Raw genomic sequence first — 19271 nt, 5'->3', positions numbered from 1 at the left:
TGTTGCGAAATCTTTCACACCCTCCTCTGATTTGAAAAGACTTTGTAAATGTATTCACAGTATGCGTGAAATAGCTGTTTGTACTGAAACCTGGTCGACTGATCTCATGTAGTGTTTTCACAGGGTGCATTGTAGTCACATGAAAAGTACTTTTTGTTTCAATTTGTCAAAGAAATTGTTGGAAAATTGCAGGACTTTTCTTACCTTTCACTTAGACAAATATAGACATACATCTTGCTTGTCATAGGCTTTCATCTGCCAACAATATGTAGGCTCATAGATAATGTCAACCTAAGCTCCATTTGCCTTTTACTACACTCTGATTAAGGTGTATATCTTCATGATTGTGGTTTAAAAAAAAATATAAGTACAGAAACTAATGACAATACTCACTTTTTGATTTCAAATATACACGTTTAATTCAAAACATTACAAATTAGATTGGCTTTGGCTTGTAGTCTATTTTTTTAATTATAATTATATATCTTTATTGTTGTTTGGGCCACTGTTTGTTCATTATCTCGGTTCACTTGTGTGCTCGTCATCTCATTTTAATGATGTTTGTGCTCCCTGGATTTTCCTATCCCCTGAGCATGAGAGGAGTGTTCCCACCGAAGATCTAGCCTTGAGTCTTTTCCCTTTCGTCTTCCATGTGCACCTTGTCGCCTTCTTTCCTTTGACGTGTTTCCTCGCAGAAATGATTGTCTGCCACCTGTGCGACAGGTATGTGCTTGCTGTCTCCAATGAAGTTATCGCAGATTTTAGAATATTGAGTTCTTAGCAACCTCTATTGCACACACCCACATGGATACACAAACACACAGGTAGGTCTCCACCCCACAGTTACCTTCCTTGACTGGCTGGTCTTGTTAATGCTCACGCCCGTACCTGTTTGTGAGACACCTGTCAGACAGAAAGAGACTGCTCACACTCGGAGGGACACACTGGTCACACACACTCGACTCGAGCTGAGTGGACGTTTCTCTGCTGGATATAAACTTTAAAAAAGGTAGGTACCCAGGCTTTTAGGTGTTTTATTTGCAACATGATTTAAAGTATATTCTGTTTTAGGAGCTTCAGATCAGCAGATGTAAGAACATAGATATCTAAAAGGAATCAATCATGCTTTATAAACTATTAAGTGTTACCTGGTGATTGACTGTTTGCCCTGCCATTTTTCTGGGTGTTTCCATGTCATGATTTCTTGTCTATCCTGCTCCTTCATTTTCTTAAGTGCTTTTGTTCAACATCAATCGTTTATGCCGCGTGGACAGACGTGCTAAAGCTAAATAAATATGCCTACTGAGTCACAAATTATGAAGACATTATGCTCCAGAGATATTGTGATGACGTGCTTTAGAAGGAGTGCATTCACAGCGCCATCAGTTTAACAGGTTGTATTTGCATTTTGAATTTGGCTCTTCAATTTTGCATCAGCTCCTACCCGCACCTATTTTAAGATAATGTACCCTTAGTAGTTTATCTCTTTGTCTTTAGCTTCAATAGAAAGTAGTTTTCCCTCTGAGCCGTTCACGTTTCTCTGTAAATAACTGAGAGGTGAACTCATTTGGATATGATTGAGAAGAATATTTATCCAATCACAAATCATTCAGTGCAAGTTATATTTTGAATCAAAACACAAAGGATCCTAATATATATTTGTGTGTGAGTCCATTCATATTCAGGCAACATGAGTATTTTCTTTGCAAAGTGGTAGGACAGGATCACCAACATGTCTAAAGGATGAGACTCAGGAATGCTTTACTGAGTTATTGCTCTGGTAGGAAACATCGCGTGGGAACAACTTTTTGAAACTAGGCTGTCATAAACATTTACATTTCCTGCAACTTCTTTTATCATGATCTCTGCCCCCAATATATTTTGTAGGTATCCTGTGAAGATAACAGAACAAAGACAAAAAGAGAAACCTCTAGAACAAGCATGTCAAAAGGTGAGTTTGCTGACTGATGTGACCTGAATGCAAGATGATGAGTTTCCTCCAATCAAAACAGTGCATCTGAGGGCGTATCTCTGTGCCAGGTGGATGACTCTGTAAATTCTGATCTTCTGACATTTCCTTGAATAATGCAAAATACAAGGTGTTGATTATGTGGTGTGCGATGGCGCGTGAATGAATATCAGGCACACTATCAAGTATACATTAATTAAAATGTCATTATGATGCAGACCACAGTGTGTTTTACATGTTAGATTGTGTGAAGGTAATTGACATAGACTATTTGTGTCCCCCAAGTGGACAAAGAATCTGTGTTTCAAACCACCAAAGTCCGCACCAAGCTGAAGGGAGATGGCAGCTGGATGCAGCGCCGCAATGAGGCTCAGGCTGAAGATGACAAGGCAAAACCATGGTGAGACACTTGTTGAAGAAGGTTTCTGTCAAATGATCCATTTATCAGTCACTGGAATAGACCAAAACCAAGTTCCTGTTTACCAAATACAGGTTAGCTGAAGTAAGAGCCAGCCGTGAAAACGGAGCACCGGTTGAGACCAGTCCAGTGTCGTCACCAACAACACCCACGCCACCACCCACAAAGCCTGATGCTGAAAGGTAAACACAGGTTTCTAATGTTATCTTCAGAGCACTCCCATAAACATGATTGTGCTGATAAGGACTCTCTGTTTTGAATTTAGAGCACCATCTTCAGGATACCTGATGAGGTAAGATAAGCACTTGCGCATTCAGACAACCTGTTTTAAACTAGGATACCTACATTAAAAGGAGATGTGTCAAATGTATATGAATATCAGTTTATTTTATTAACTCACATTTCTGCTTGTCTTTCAGAGGCATTTTCACTAAACTAGACAAGACTCCTTCATCCTCAACAACAAACGGTGTTAGGTAAGAATTTCTCTCATTTGAACAAGCAAAGTTAATTGTGTGACTACAGTCCCACGATAATATATACATGTGTTTTTTCTAACAGTGGAACAACAACAACACAATTCACCAAAAAACCTTCAGAGAGCTACAAGAAAATGTGAGCGCACATAAATCATATTCCCAGTTCACCATTGGCAGCTGAGTGAGAATGTATTTTTATGAGGTGTGTTTCTGTTCCTCAGAGCCCCCTACACCGTGAGGCCCACTCTAGAAAGCCAGGAGGACCAACTTAGCACTGAGGAGCAGGAGAAACGGTAAGACTCTCTTCACGCAAAAAGAACACCATCCAATTTGAACCAGCATGTCCCGGAAGAGAGATTACATTAACATCATAATGACTCATTTCGCAGGACGGAGGCAGCCAGCAGCGTAGTGAGGCAATCTGCAGCCAGGCAACGCTCTTATGTGCTTTCTGCTGCTAAGAAATTTGAGTATGTATTGTTTATGACACTCTCCTACTAATCTTAAAACTCAACCTGTTTCTGGAACTCCTACATTTCAAAGGAAGTTTTAAAAGCTTATACACTGTGCCTTTCGCCTGCATTGATTATACATGTTGAGCATTTACGGAGGTTTTTATCGAAACTGTGTGTTGAAAAACCTCAGGTCTTCAGATACGGCGCCTGACATCTCATTGGTCAACAGCAGTCCATCATTTGTGGCTAGAAGGTAAAGGCTTCAAAAGCATGCACGTCCAGATGATTAATAAGGACATGTAGAAGATAGAAAGAATAGAGTCTGCATACTAGATAATGCACCCATGAACATAAATTAGATGAATTAACACTTCTGGTAATTTATTCATTAGAGACCATCTTGCTGGGATTACACAAGCCGCAGTGCAAAATCTCCAGGGGCATAAACTTCCCATTCCCCCTTCTCCGACCCCCCTTGCTTGGACCACACCTATTTTTGTATTCTTTTGATTTGACTTCACAATTGTTTTATATTAGCAACATGTGTCCATAAACAAGCAGAAGATACAAACCTTGCAAAGTAGTGAAATCTGCTTCTTTGGTTGGACCACATGTCTTTATTCACACACACACACACACACACACACACAGACAGACAGACAGACAGACAGACAGACAGACAGACAGACAGACAGACAGACAGACAGACAGACAGACAGACAGACAGACAGACAGACAGACAGACAGACAGACAGACAGACAGACAGACAGACAGACAGACATTACCAGTGGAGCTGCTGTTATGTTCATGAGAGATGAGAGCACTATCTAGTGTGCGACTCTATTTCTTGTGTCTTTTAATAGGTAAATGAAAAAAAACCTGTTCGTCTAGTGTGTGAGTCTGTTTGTCTGTTTCTATGTGTGCACATCCCCCCCCCCCCCCCCCCCCCCACATGCATTCATGAGTGTGCTCACATGCTCCCAACTCTGCAGGGTACAGCTTACTGATGATGATGAGAGCGCGGTGTCTCCAGCACCTGCCAGCACTCCGGCCCCCTCCCCGGTTGCTCCTGCCACATCTGTTGCCCCAGCGCCTGAGATCAAACCGTGGAAATTGTAAGTCTGTGTTTCTATTTCCAGTGCAACAAGTGCTTTTTCTGTTCCTTCGATTGATTCCATTACTTCTGTGGTTTACAGACGCGGCACCAGTGTGAAAACAGCTGTTGATGTTGCTGTTAATGAGCCCGTGGCACCAAAGGTGGAGGATGCCGCCCCAGAGCCTGTGAAGGATGACCCTCCTCTGGTTATAGTTAAAGGCCCATTTGAAGGCATGAAGCCAGGGTGTACCAAGGTGGACACTCCTCTCCCTATTCTCCTCCCAGATTTAGTTCAAACTGTCTGTGCAGAGCCAGAACCTGAGAAGACAGATGTTTCTGGAAAAGTAAACATCCCTCTGGTTAAACTCACCCCAGCCTCACCAATCCAAATATCACCTGCTTCAGCCCCCCCTTCCCCGGCTTATACTGTCCCAGTGTCTGCTGCAACAGAGATCAAAGTGAAGACTGAACCAGAACCTAAACCTAGACATCGACCACCACCAGCTCTAAAGCCACGGTAACACTCCAACTTGCCAAAATCAGTGCTGCCACGTAGTGTAAGATATTATCAGTAGTGAGAAGTAAATAAGTATCTTAACTCAGCAGGTATACTTGTACTGTCGTAACTATCACATGCTTATTCAAACTCTGCTACATTTCAAAATTGGGTTCTTTTTCCTCCACTATAGATATTTTCACAGCTTTTACTACTTTTATTTCAAAATATCAACTAAATGTTGACCTAAATATAAATTATTTTCCACGTTATAAATAAAAATGACTCCTTTTGGCCACCTAAAACAATATGAATAACCATAAATATTTTTTTGTGCATTAAGCTCTTAATATTTTAGCATTTTTTATCCTTAAAATAAAAACAATGTCTCACACTTATGTAAAGTTCGGAAAAAGGGACATTTTCTTGTAATACAGTATTTCTACTCTAGTCATACTTTGCTATTTTTACTTCAGTGCAGGATCTTCATTCCTGCATAGCTTTAACATCAGTAAGAGCCTCAAACATCAACATTATGTTTGCCCAGATATTTTCTATAATAGAATGAATGAATATCATAATTCTTAAGCAAAGCCGTCATGTGATTTTCTTTGTGAATGTTTGTTCTCATTCTTTTTCCCGTGTGTGATTGAATGCTAAAGGAATGTCCTGTGTTTGTTTTCCATCTATTCTCACAGCTCCAGTGTTGACAAGCTCACAGCCTTGTACGACACTCTCATTTCTTTCGACACAAGTTCAACCAGGTAATGGATCATAGAAAAAGATGAAATCAGCAGAAACCAATGATAAAAAAATAAATATTGTCATGTTAGTACAGGCAGCCTCAACAACCATCTGATAATAAGAGTTTGTTTTCTCTCCAGCTCTAAGGATGATGAGCGAGTGCTGGCAGAGAAGGAACAAGGCCCAGGGGACAGTCCCACCGCAGAGGACGGGTAAAAAAAACAAAAAACTTCCTCATTCATGTCATAGCAGGGTTGGCAAAAAAAAGAATAATGGCTATCTGCCACTGTGTTCACTCAGAGTAAATACAAAACAAATCACGTACCCGTTTTAGGTGGCTAAAACTACCTCACACAAGAGGGTATCTCAAATTAGACCGGTTTAATGTGGTGCTTAATAAATCTAATTAGGGATTGTGTGCAAGCGTGTCTCTCATATTAGTTTTCTCTTCTTGTCTGCAGTGATGATAAGGAGCCAGCTCCAGAGCTCAGCAACTGTATACACATGACAGACGATCTCCTGGTTCTCACTAATGGGTTTGTTAAAAAATTGGATTCTTAATGTTGTGCACTTCCTTGCATTAGAAATTCTCTGAATATTTCCCACAAGGTGGCACTGTTGGACTTTTAATAATCTCCTCCCCCTCCTTCTCCTCTACCTTAACTGGCCTCTTCTTGCTCTGAAATCTCCTCTGAATCATAAATCCCCCTTTGTTCATCACCTTCTCCACTTCCTCTTCCTCTCATCCTTCCTCCTCCACAGTCCAGAGGAGTCAGCAGAGCCGGTTCCCCCCAGCCCAGGACGCTGGAGTCAGGATCTGCTGAGCGGACTAGACAGGTGTGGAAAGAGAGCTCCTTTTCCTGCCAAGCCCCAAATAAACAAGTTATACAACAAAAATATCCTTTCATTAGCAGAAAACCAACAGCTCTCTTGTTTGTAGCAGCAAGTGGCATTACCTTAACTTACCTAGTACATAGAGTACAGTTTCCAGGTGGCTTGTGCGCTCAAGTAACAGTAGCATACTCTGTAAAACAAAAAAATGTTACTGAAGTAAAGTACAAAAGTATTTTCATCAAAATAAACTTAATGTGACAAAAGTAAAAATATTCATTATGCAATATTGGCAGTTTTAGAATCACATATATTAAATTATTGGATTACAATTATTGATGCATTAATGGGTTCATTACTTTATGTTGGTAACATTGGGGTTTGTTTTAATTACTTTATATGCTAAGTTCTGGGTAGCTTAATCTATAATGATGTATCATACATTATTAGCTGATTTACATTTGGTAATTTAAATCAGATTAAAAATCTCAAAGAGCAAAAAGCACAACGTTTGGGTGCAAAATGAGATGGAGCAAAGGAAGTATAAAGAAGCATAAGGGGACTGTACGTCAAATATGTACTTTATCACAGTACTTGATTAAATGTACTTTCCACCTCTGTCTGTATCTGACTTTTGCGTTTCATTTATTCAGTGAGTCGAACCCAGAGAAGACCAGTGGCTCCCTTGATCTGCTGGCTGATGATGTCCTTCCAATCAACACAGTCGAACGCAGGTGAGAAAGAGACAGACTTGTGATGGCCTCTGCTCTGCATCCCTCCCTCCTTGCAAACCATTCATTCTTATCACTGCAGATGAAGGGGCCAAGCATCCCAGCTCCATAAGGTGTAACATTTTTTTAATAAACCCCACCGGCCTGAAGTTTGATTCATAAATCATGGCTCCTCCACATCCAGCGTTCTATATTAACCCCCTGCTCTGTAAGATAGAAAACAAAGTAGCAGATTCCTGAAGCGACTGAGGAATACTTTGAAAGAGAAAGACACGTCTTATCTGTGTTGTGCGACTGGAAATAGAAGAGAATGTTCTGTACTGATTAGTATTGCGGCTTTGTTTTTGTCTCCGCCAGCCTAAGCATGCAGCGAGAGGAGGAGAAACAGACAGACGAGACACCAAAAGTAACACAAAGGTAGAGGGAGATGACAGTCTGCTCTTAAACAATTATCTATCTTTTCAGAGCTGCTCCTGCTATGAGATGCATTATTTCCTGATATGTCTTGTAATGATTTACACTAACTCTGCCTGCATCTATGTTGTGTCTCTGCCCAGCAGCACCACAGAGACTGTCACTGTAACCACCAAAACTGTGATCATCTCCGACAAAAGGTAAGAAGACGCACAAAGAAAAATCACGTCTGTTCTCTGCTATATTCAGATGGTTTTCATGCTTGTTAAATAGTTCAGTGGGTTTCAGGCTTTTCTAATGGACTGGCAATGTAAATAGTGTATGCGAAGAACCAAACTTACCTTTGCTTGCCCTCCTTTCCCTTCCCATCATGCCATTCATCCGTACCATCCTCCTTACTCTGTCTCGCCTCCATGCAGCCAAGAGGACAGTGCTAATCCATGGAGCTCACATTCTACCACCACAGTCACCGAATCAAGGTAGTGTATTGATTGAATGCAACAATATGTGTTTAAACATTTCTATTCCTTTGACAATTAAAACAAATGTTGATTTAAAGAGTGCATTTATTTGTAGAATCGATTATTTCCCTGGTTAATAAGGCACATGAGTTGATACAAATAATTGATTCTTCTAAAAGCAGATTCATAATCTTTTTAGTTTGAGGTTATTTACAGAGAATATAATCAGGGTTAATATTAGGTGAAAAAACCCTGACATACTCTGATTACGCCATTCAACTGCAGAATCTTTGTTACATTTGTCAAAGACATCCCGATTCTGACTTTGATTGAGTTTGGCCCTGGGCTCCTCTGTGTTTCTGTTTACCATTCAAACTGCATTAAATCTTTCCATTATGAGTCAATGTGATCAGAATTCCTCCGACACAAGATGGGCCATGCTTACAATTGAGAGTGAAATCAGTGTGAAATTGTTTTTCAGCTCGGCTGATCCGTTTGATCCATATCCGATAGGGACCACATTCTCTAACAGGTAATCATATTGGTTTGGAGCTGTGACTGTTTTCCAGCCAGCCTGATAGCATCTCGACATGCATAATGCAGCAGATTCTGATTATGAGCCACTTTTCTCTATTGCAGCTCATCTGACCTGCTCCAGCCTCTCTCTGATTTTTCCATCAACAGGTACTGGAATGATAATGCAAATATATTGAAACCGCTGTTTATAGCACTGAAACTATCACGTTACCACATATTATCATTGTAACTACAACTGCTTCACTTTATCGGTTATTGCAAAAATGATTCATCATCAGAAGCTAGCGTATCAGATAGTGCCCCCAGATTATTCATACACTGATGTCGTATTATTTCTCATTTTCTTCCTTCAAGTGTGTCTTTCACCTCAATGGAAAACAAAGATCCAAGTCCAGAGACTAGGTAAATTAAACTAATCCAGAATGTTCTCTATGATCAAGCTCACTCTTAGGTCAAGTGGGGATACACCTAATAATTATGTTCATTATCAACTTGTTTATACAATTATGATTCATCAAGTCAGAAAGTAGTATTCAACTTATGTATTCAAATTACTATTATTTTAAAAGACAGAATAATTGTTTGGTATTTTTGTTTGATAAATGAACACACTTACCTACCCATGATGCCAATCTTCCTTACCACCACCCTTCTTACAATTCATTGTTGCCTCCATGCAGCCAAGAGGAAAACGCAGATCCATGGAGCTCATCGACCACAGTCACCAATTCAAGGTAGTTTATTTACCACCATGTGCTTTAAGATGTCTGTGTTAAAGTGCATGCACTATGTTGAAAAATAATATCGGACACATACGTACTGAGGCTGCACCTTATTGATACACTATTGTTTGTATTCCTTCAGTGTGCTTCACAGTCCAATAGAGAACAATGATCAAAGTCCAAAAACCAAGTAAGTTGCACTCATCCAAAACAAACCAAGTGACTTTTTTCAAATAACTTATTTTTGTTACAAACATGTGCACCTGTAGTTTCTTATTGAAAGATGTTTTGGTATGTAACCCTTCATTAGAGAGCTGACAGTATAGCAGCTATACTCAAATAAAGAAAACTGTATTTCAGTGGGAATTTATTTCTGTGTTTACTTTGCACTTTAATTTAAATATGTTGCCAGTGTGCATTAAAAAAACATAAGAAAGACAAATACAGGTTGTTTATTCACATTTAAATAAAAGTACCAGTATGAATTATTATTATATATTTTATTTATGGCCCCTGGCCTTCTGTCATTTTGCAACATGGGGGGAGGGGGCTCCCCAGCTGGGCTCCGGGGACATTGCGGTTCATAGTCAGTGCTTTAATCCCCCAGGGCACCCCATTTTTCTTAAATTCAGATTTCTTTTTATCCTAATGTTTTCTGTGTCACTCTGTATTATATAATTGTGTGATTTAAAAAATATATACATTAATACAAAACAATTCTGGGCTCCCTTCATGAAATGTTAATGTTTTCTTTTAATGTTTTGTCCCCCTTTTTGTGTGTGCGTGTGTTTGACAGTAATGCGTTGGAATCCCTTGCAGAAAACGTCCTCCCTATCAGCACTGACAGCACAAGGTATTAAACAGAGTTTAGTGCATAATTGTGTTATGAATGTATGAGTGAGACATTCAGGGGAAAGAAAGGCTGTGGACATGCAGAAATTATTCTCTCGAAGAGCACACATTACCGTATAATATGCTTCACCTGTCAAAACGTCTACATCGATTCTCTCTCTCTGCAGTCTGAGCTCTCATCGGTCATGGGCACGCACATGGGAAACCAACACACCTCAGCAGGCTAACACGGAAGAGAGGTGATGACACACTTTGATTTACTCTTACACTTCCACACAATGGGGTCCACTATGTTTCATTCATCTACATGCTCCCATCCATGTCCATTACGCGCTAAAAGCCTTTCAATGTATGTCCCCTCTCAGCCAAGAAGCTGTGCCAGGAGGCCAAACCGTAGATCAAGAGACGCTGGTCAAGTTTGAGAGAAAGTAAGTCATCCTTTTTATTAAAAGCCCCGTGTCTGCTCCTTTTATCCCCGTAACCTCTTTCCCTTTCACAACGGTGAAGTAAGTAGGCTCTTGCAGCATCTACGCATTGAGCCGGAAAACATTGTGCACTGGTGCTGATGAAAATAGGTCAGATATATATTTGTTTCATCCCGCCTCACAACTGCTGTAAACAGATCCCTCCTAGCCTTTTGTGTTGTTGTTTTTTAACAATATAAAGAGTGTGAATGTGTCATCTTCTCATGCTACAATGCCTTTGTTTGTGCTCCAGGTCCAAAGAGAATGACTCCCCATGGGACAGGTGGACCTCACCCACTATCTATACTACCACTACAGAAAGGGATGATGATGAAGAGGAGGAGGAGGAGGAGGAGGGGGATGAGAGGTATAGGCTGGCTGGGCTCATTAAATGCATATTAAAGCACTTTACTTTCACAATTTCCACAGGATGTCATTATAGCATCTTAAAATGCAGGGCCTGTCAACCATTTAATTGAAAGCAAGCTAAACACAAGTTGAAACTTCCACAGCGGCTTAGTCTGAGAATAATCAACTCCTTCTCGACCTGTTATTTTTCTTTATCACCGTCATTTTTTCTGCTGTTCTGCCAGACTTTTTTTTATAATGCAGGAAATGTCCTCTTGTTTTGCAGCCATACACAGACAGAGACGGTCACAACCACCATCACCACTGTCAGGTTTGAAACGTTACCTCTTATGATAAAAAAACTATGGAGCAAAGCTTAATGTAGGTGATGATCACAGTTACCATGCATGGGGAGGAGGGCTCAGAATGAGGCAGTGCTGCAGCACAATAGAAAAGAAACCACACCTTGTCAATAAATCCACAGCCATCTGGAGCAGTGAGTCAGAAAGATCAGCCTCATTCACTTCAAAAGAAACATAATTCTTTACTGGATAGAGTCCATCTTATTGACTGCTACAGCCTACACTCAAAGTCTAATATAGTTTTCTTTACTTTCCAGGGAGACACACAGCGAACAGGAGACCGTTATGGATCGGTAAGTTTATGATCTTAATGTCAGACGCAGCATAATGCAAAAGTACTTTCTACAGAATGTTATTTTCTACTATTTGGTCTGTTGGTTTTCTCACATTTGCTAAGAAACTCTACTTCATCTGGAGCTTTCCGGCTTAAGCACTGGTGTGTTACTGCACCGAAATATTCTTATAGAATAAGTGTGGCATTTAAGGAAACGTTTTTAAAATCAAATCATCTTCTGTTACGTCATATAGTTTCAAATACCAGATCGGCTTCTTTCTCTGTGTTTGTGAAACAGATGTCTTTGTTAGAGGGTGAGAGATTTAGGCCAAACCCCGTGGGAACGCAGCTGTGTGCTATCTTAATATTGCAGTACAGATCTAAAGTTACCTGCAACTCCCGCTGGTTAGACAGAATCCTGATTAAACTCATGACTATTACTGAAGTTAAATGACAAGATCTGCTCTCCCATTGTCTTTCAATTTGCCCTCATTTCCCTCCCTCTAATTATCAGTCTCCAGATGTCAGATTAATGATGTGTATTAGAGATGTCCTTTTGTCAAATCACAGCCCGTTTAACAGCCTGCCATTAACAAGCGATGGCAGGAAATGATTACCTCCTGAGTTACATTTGACAGATGTATAGTCCTCCTGTATGAGCCATCACACTGCCATCGCCAGTGAGTAAAAGATGAGGCTAATGCTGCTGCACTCTGTCTCCAGTTGTGAAACCTATTCCAAGACCGTAATGGAAGAAGACCTTCGCGTCCAAACACCGGAACCCGAGGCCAAAAAGTGAGTGTTTTTTACAAACTAGACATCTAAATTAAAGTGACAGCTAATATTTTAACTATGCATATTAACTCACCCTGTTCTTTATCTGCCTCTTCCCCAGGGGCATTGTTTACGTGAAGGAGTATGTCAACGCAACAGAGATGTCCATGCATAATGCCAGAGACAACACCGACATGTAGGACCAATACTTCATTTACACAACCAAATTGTTACATCATTTTGCATGCGATAATATGGAGATGTTTGTTACGATTATCCTAGCCTAAATAATTAATGATATTGTGATGATATTTGTATTTTATGATGTGACATCCTATATTGTAATGCTGTTCTGATGATTTACTCATAGCTTTTTTTCTCCATAGTGGGTCAGATTATTACACATCAAGTTCCACCAGTTACTCTTACAGCAGCCCCCCCAGGTAATAACAATAATAAACATTTAAATAATACAAACTTAACGACCCACATTTACATTGAGACTGTTATTAAATTTGGTGATATATTCAACTGAAACTGCATTTCTATTTTCAATTTACCTACTTTCCATATCTGCATTGCAACTGCCACTTTGTATACTTTCAATAATTGTATTGTTATTTCTTCTTTGAATTTAACTCAAGCTATTTCATCAGTAAAAACTGCCAATTCTCAGCAGCGAGCACTCATAGGGGTTTTCTTTTTGTAGTTGCTCTTGTTTCTTTAGTTGGTAAGATCAGATTGTTTTGACATCAAGTTCTGTCAGTTTCTCTAAAGAAGCCCTTCCACTGACCCCTGGTAAAAACGCAATTAACCTAAACCTGTTTTAAACCAGCTATAAGCCTAAGCCCTTCTCCCTCTGCCTTGTTATTTCCAGTTCTGAAGAAACTAGATATCTGTAAGCAGTAGGGCAGAAATTCCACCAAGCCTGCTCATTAGGAGGCTAAGCGGGACATCAAAGGATTATTTACACTTATTAAGTTCCCTCGCAGGGTCACAGGTTATTTAACCAGCCAGAGCTGCAGCTGCTTGATTCAGTGGCCAAACTAACTAGTCTTAATTGCTGTGTCTCCCAAGTGGCTCGCTGTCATCTGCCTGCACCTTCTGTGGAGAAGTGGTGGGAAGTGATGCCAAGATCACCATCGATCACCTCAACATCAACTGCCACCCCCACTGCTTCAAGGTAGTTCATCTGTCTGCTCAGACACATTTTCAGTATTTATTGAATAAAATAAAAAGTTCTTCAAGGGAAGGACTTTAAGGAAGGTAGACTTTGTTCCCATTCAAAATATATTTGGTTAAATGTGTTAATTTGTTGAATGGCAAGATTATCTGTAGGAAATGGTAAATATGCCATTTATAGCTTGGCTCAGCGTAAATACTGGAATCTCTAATGGTTAAAAAAAAACAAACAATCTCAGCTACAGTCTGACACAAAAACCCAGTAAAACAGCAATTTGTCGCTTTTAGACTGTTTTTGTACAGATTAGACAAATCAGATCCAACGTGTTTTAGAGATGCTAGTAGGCAGATATCGTTTTTAAAACTTTGAACAAAACTATTTCCAGATGCAGTAATTTCCCATTCTCCAGTCTTTATGCTCAGCTATGCGAATCCGCTGCTAGCTGTAGCTTCGTATATGTGGCAGACATGTCGGTCACAAGGTTAACACCACTGCTCTTCACAGTATTTTCTCGTTATTGCATTTTCTTATAACATTCTCCTTATTTTTCAGTGCGGTGTGTGCAATAAGTATATGGGAGACCTTCTCGACAGCATGTTCCTGCATGGAGGGAAAGTCCACTGCGAGGCCTGCTACAGCAAAGCTTTGGACTGATTATAGAAGCTCTTCAGCAGCCTCTTATCCCCGTCCCTTCATGTCCATTTGCATATAAAGTGAGAACTGGTCTTTCACAAAGTTTTCACTGTGTTCGGTTTGAACTCAGAAAGGATGTGGTTCAGGATGATCAAAAAGACAGTTATAGCGAACTTAACTTTATGACTACTGAATGTTTTTTCTTACACTAGGTACAATTTCTAATTTCTCAAAAAAATTCATTCAAGCTTGTGTTTTCTTTTGTTCTGGTGGTGAAAGCTGTATCTGCCTCAGTAAACTATGAAGGATATGTCTGTACAACATGGTGTGCTCCATATAACTGTGAACAGACTAATACTGGCAAGTGGGGAACAATATTATTATTTTGCAACAGTAGAAAATGACTTTATTACAAAAATGTTTACTTCTTTTGCTCTTCTTAATACAAAATAGTGTATTCACATGTATGATGCTTTGTTAAAAAAATAAAATGATTTGTATTATCTTGGTATATATATGTGTTGCGAAAACGGCTGTGCTCCAAATTGCATACCAGAGCACTGCATACTCCCTGCTAATTACTAACTACTCCGTTTGCCATTACCAGCAGACTGTTCACAATGACAGAGGATGAAGCCTTTTGTATCACATTACCAGGTTAGGCTTCCATGAAATGAAAATCGTTTACCACAATTCTAATTCCACATTCGCTGTTCCAGTCAATTCAATATGTTCCAGTATTGTTTTTAGGAGAATAAACAAAACACTGAGTATCTTAGTGTTTGTTTTTGTCAGTACATTATAAACATAAGCTCCTCATTTTTCGAAAGCAATACTTTTCAAAGCAGTTAAATCTTGTATAGCTCATGTTGCATTCTCTATAATGTGTGCTTAGTGAATGCAAAATGCACATACTATGCAATTGGAGCACAATTTTACCTTAACGTCATACTTGGTATGAATGGTATGCAACTTCAAACACAGCCAGAATGCAGGCAGATGGACTGTCATGGATTCACAAGCAGTAACATGTTTAGAAAATGCATGATTAGAAAAGTATTGCACACAAACATTATCTTAGCATTATGTAACAGAGAACATGTACTACAATATATTATAGAGTACACAGAAATGCATTGGCTGATCCTGACCCAGTGGGGATTTTCCATATGGGAGTTAACCTTTACTTTACATGTGCCTTTCTTCACTCCTTAGTGAATATTTTTACTTGCATAGTCATTTAAAATAGTTTTGTACATTAATGTAACTTTAGCTCATAACCATCAGCTACCTGCTGAGGAAATACAAAGAAGCTAATGCACTTCATTGGCTACAGCCTTAATGTTCTCCACACAGTTAAGCAGAGCACCGTCCCCTGGCTCTGCCGCAGCCCAATGAAAATCTGCCTCCAGTTAATGTTAACAATGCAAGGCAGAGTACAGGCAATGATGGCACCTCAGTTCTAGCAATCAAACAACTTAAAAATATTGGCAAACAGAACTCTAAAATATTATTTTCCCATTACTGAACTAGGGACAAACTAAGGACAAACGACTCATGTCAGCTGAACACGATATCCAAATCTGTTACAGTAGCACCAAATGTCTAATAAGGATAAAGTGGTTTTGGCTCAGGTGAAAAAACATTAGTCATTTCTGGTTTATTCCCTTGTTTAAACAAAGGGGAGGCATAATATAGGACACCTCTGCAATTCTGGACGTGCTCTATCCTCTGTAAGGCCTGTGTCAGTGTTTTCCTCTGGCTCTGCTCACAGCCATGTTTTGGATGTGCTTCCACAGCAGCGAAGGGTCGGACTCGTTATGTCTTATCAGAGAATCCAGCCCCTCTGCTTGGTCCAGGCTCTGCCAGTAATCCTGAGGCCATATTTGCAACCATCTGCCGACAGATACAAAAGCAGATTAGGCTCATCAAAGAGGTTATTTTAATTAGACCGTTAAATTGGACTGATGTCCCTACCTTCGGGACATTGTTATACACATTAAAGTAGAGAAGGTAGAAGGATTTCACACCTGGCACAGAGAATAATGTAACACTAACTCACCCATCATCTGCAGGTAAGTCTGTGACATGTCCGTACCCCGGGCCGGGCAGGGGGCACCCCATGTGAGAGTTGTTTGCCATTTTAGGCTTTGGAGGTTGGTTCTTGTTGGGGTCTTTCCTATATGTGCGTTCTGCCGCCAGTCGTGCATTCTCCTGGTCACACACGTAACATTCAAATCCATTCAGGTAGTTGGGTTTACTCATGTCATTAACCCCCCACTCGCGAGTCTCCAGCGCCTCTAACAAACGAGTGTTAGTAATGCGGCTGGGCTTCTTGAATTCTAAATATCTTGCATATTCATCATCGTTCTCGTCAAGACGTTTGAGGAACTCAGCGAGACTTTTGGGAGAGTGGAAGTGATCTATGATGATGGCAGAGTGGTCGTTGGGCATCCAGTCGGCCACAGAGGAGGAGCCCCGGTAGACGGGCACGCAGCCCTGGTGCAGGGGCCGCCACAGCTTCTCCGTCATGTAGTCCGGACACAGGCCGTTCTCCAGCGCCAGGTGGAACTTGTAGCGGGCAACAAAATTCATAAAGCTGGATTCTTCCCCGGTCGCTGTGGCTGTGTCCTCGAGATTTTCAGGTAGAGGTTTGTTGTTCAGACATTTCCCGTAAGAGTCCACCTGCAGAGAGGTTAAATAATGAGTCAAAGGAGAGAGATGGGGCATTCAGGAAACGTTAGATTATAAATGAGACGTAGTCACACTTTTAATGGTCTAAGTTTTTCATGAAAGCCTGATTAGACGTTTCTAATTAAACTCCAACATTTTATCCCCTGATGGGATATCTCAAAACTTGCACTGAGGGCTATATTTACAAAGCCTTTACAAAAGCTTTTCTACAGTTTACTGCTTTAGCATTAATTATGTTTGACCTCTTGACCTTTTCCGCACAAGTAAGTTCAAGTGGAAGCAAGAAAGATGCCAAGCTGCAGATTATTTTATTGCATGGGATCCAAGTGATATTGATTGTAAAGAATGAATATTAGGGTGGAAATTGGAGGAAATGACTGGGAATGGTGTTTACCCTCAACCAGAAATGTGTCCTGACATTGTTGTTGTTGTTATCTTTGACAGCAAAATGTCAGGGGATTAGTAAATATAACATCAACAAATTACATTTTACTACCATTCTGGGTTTTTTTTATCTTAAAAAAGGACAAAAAACAAACTAAACTGTGTTATATCATGCTATAGTATGCAAACATATTATACTGTCATCTTACCACATCATATAGAATATATTATGTTGCTATATCATTACAGACACCAAAGGTCAAATACATATCTAGTATATATTTTATTGTTATGTTATGTTGTTACATTTACTAGACCTGCTGCTATTGATCAAAACATGTCACTTTAACCTCGTAAATGACTTTGAACCTTATTCTTTTGTACTCCTTTACAAGTTGTATTAAGCTATTTTTGTTGTTATTTTATTTTACTGAACCTCTCTTGTGCTGCTTCAACACCTGATTTTCTCCTGAGGGTATCAACAAAGGCTTATCTTATCTTTGTGAAAATCATCTCTGTATCTGTGCTGTACCTGGATATACTTCATGAGCTCCTGGACATATCTGTTTCTGTCCGAGGGTACGTCGCAGTGGGACTGCATGTAGAGCACAGGAGCCAGCCCGCCCCTCCTCAGACGGTTCTTCTCCCCCAGGGGCACGGCCACAGGCTGCAGCAGGTAATCCAGAGAGGGCAGCCACTGCAGGGTCAGAGGATAATCCGACTCCCTGCGAAACGTGGCAGTGTAGTTGAACAGCCTGATTCCCGGTCCATGGGAGAGGAAGTAGTTATTCATGGGGGACTCTTCGTGGAACAGTGCCCAGGTCTGGTGGCGGAGACGAGGGAGTGGCGCCTCATATGCCCGGAAGTCTGTCCCATAAAAGATGATGGATGCAGTCCGCTTGTACATCTGGACCTTTCAAGATCAAACTCAAGATTACTGGCAGAGCAACTTCAGATGGTAAATTTCATTAATGTGAGCATGCATCATCTGTATGTCTAAGCCAGGAGTTTCCGTCAAATGCTCATTAATGAGGTTAAATATCTCTGGTACCTTGCGGTTGCTTGTGACCAGGCAGGAGGATGTGGCACAGTCGATGCGTTCAGAGTCACCAGGGAAATGTGGGAACAGTCCTCCACTCCACCAGAGGAGAATGGGCAGCTCCTTGTTGATGCGGCGGTCTCTGTTGCCAGGTCCTCTGTATGAAGAAATAGAGGAGAACTCCATCTCTGACAGAGCACTCTGGGGTTGAAAGGCTGCTCGGTCCACTGCATCCAAAGCCTCCAGGGGGAGTTGATCATCTGGAAAGGATGCAAAGGAGACCCAGACCCAACACAGGACACCAAACAGCCCCAGACAAGCACAGGGCACCATCCTGCCCCTACCCGCCATCTAAAAAAAAAGTCGAGAAGAACAGAAAATACATTTTAGAGACTTTTGCATTAGTCGGAAGTAGGTCACCATTAAAACTCAATGAACTTTCTTATTCAAACAAGTCGTGTTTTCTAAATCTTGCAAATAAAAATATGTTGGTTCTTATAGCCCAGATTAAAGTTAAAGGGATGCAAACTTTGTTGAACAAACATAAGCAGTTTACTTCAACATTTCCATCATACGTGTCAATGTTTCCCGAGCATGCACCAATATCCCAACATTTCCAGTTTCCTACCTTTAACACTGCAAAGAACGCATCAAGGTGCGTTTTAGTTGATTCTTCAAACGCAACACATACAGCTACTCTTTGAATAAATTGGTTATAAAGAGTGGTGATTACAAAGTGCAGTCTGCTAACAACACACAGCCAACGGTACAGATGGAATAATAAAAACAGCCTCAGTCTTCTTCTACGCTGCTTCTTTTCTTCTTCTGTGGTTCGTAAACCACTCACGTCTGCACTCCGCCTCCTACAGCTCCGGAGAGTATGATGACAATGTTCAGGACTAATTCAAAG

General features: G+C 40.5%; 2 protein-coding genes across 5 annotated transcripts; one reads left to right on the top strand and one right to left on the bottom strand.

Annotated features, from left to right (window-relative positions):
* Positions 1–874: 874 nt before the first annotated feature.
* On the top strand, positions 875–14747 carry znf185 (zinc finger protein 185 with LIM domain). 4 transcript variants are annotated; one of them, XM_079670311.1, is made up of 36 exons: positions 875–1009; positions 1888–1951; positions 2255–2369; positions 2462–2569; positions 2653–2679; positions 2807–2863; positions 2949–3002; positions 3088–3159; positions 3256–3336; positions 3512–3574; positions 4315–4437; positions 4519–4935; positions 5613–5678; positions 5799–5870; positions 6120–6194; positions 6421–6495; positions 7143–7223; positions 7578–7637; positions 7781–7834; positions 8054–8113; positions 8577–8627; positions 8735–8779; positions 8987–9034; positions 9313–9366; positions 9497–9544; positions 10151–10207; positions 10374–10445; positions 10572–10634; positions 10924–11037; positions 11305–11349; positions 11638–11673; positions 12378–12449; positions 12550–12624; positions 12815–12871; positions 13506–13611; positions 14164–14747. In XM_079670311.1, exons 2-36 carry the CDS (start codon positions 1942–1944, stop codon positions 14263–14265), a joined length of 2715 nt encoding a protein of 904 aa, XP_079526437.1. In that variant the 5' UTR covers positions 875–1009; positions 1888–1941; the 3' UTR covers positions 14266–14747. The 4 variants fall into 4 exon arrangements, with proteins under 4 accessions (XP_079526437.1, XP_079526438.1, XP_079526439.1 ...); XM_079670310.1 differs by having other exon boundaries at positions 934–1007; positions 1887–1951; positions 7778–7834; XM_079670312.1 differs by lacking the exon at positions 3512–3574 and having other exon boundaries at positions 876–1009; positions 7778–7834.
* Positions 14748–14899: 152 nt separating this feature from the next.
* pofut4 (protein O-fucosyltransferase 4) lies at positions 14900–19264 on the bottom strand. The gene is made up of 5 exons (XM_079670315.1): positions 18990–19264; positions 18374–18712; positions 17855–18235; positions 16307–16929; positions 14900–16140 (listed from the first exon to the last, which is right to left on the bottom strand). Exons 2-5 carry the CDS (start codon positions 18710–18712, stop codon positions 15990–15992), a joined length of 1494 nt encoding a protein of 497 aa, XP_079526441.1. The 5' UTR covers positions 18990–19264; the 3' UTR covers positions 14900–15989.
* Positions 19265–19271: the final 7 nt, after the last annotated feature.

This window comes from Notothenia rossii, assembly GCF_949606895.1.
Source record: "Notothenia rossii genome assembly, chromosome: 3".
In the NCBI taxonomy this organism is placed as follows: domain Eukaryota; kingdom Metazoa; phylum Chordata; class Actinopteri; order Perciformes; family Nototheniidae; genus Notothenia; species Notothenia rossii.
The sequence above is the reverse complement of the archived record's forward strand: the minus strand, read 5'-3'. Positions and strand labels throughout refer to the sequence as shown.

Coding starts and splice junctions, on each gene's coding strand:
- pofut4 (XM_079670315.1), bottom strand. CDS start 18,712: ATGGCGGGTAGGGGCAGGATGGTGCCCTGTGCTTGTCTGGGGCTGTTT. Junction 18,236..18,373: donor TGGTCACAAGCAACCGCAAG/GTACCAGAGATA, acceptor TGATCTTGAAAG/GTCCAGATGTACAAGCGGAC. Junction 16,141..16,306: donor GACTTACCTGCAGATGATGG/GTGAGTTAGTGT, acceptor ATCTGTCGGCAG/ATGGTTGCAAATATGGCCTC.
- znf185 (XM_079670310.1), top strand. Junction 2,570..2,652: donor ACAAAGCCTGATGCTGAAAG/GTAAACACAGGT, acceptor TTTTGAATTTAG/AGCACCATCTTCAGGATACC. Junction 9,367..9,496: donor ACCACAGTCACCAATTCAAG/GTAGTTTATTTA, acceptor GTATTCCTTCAG/TGTGCTTCACAGTCCAATAG.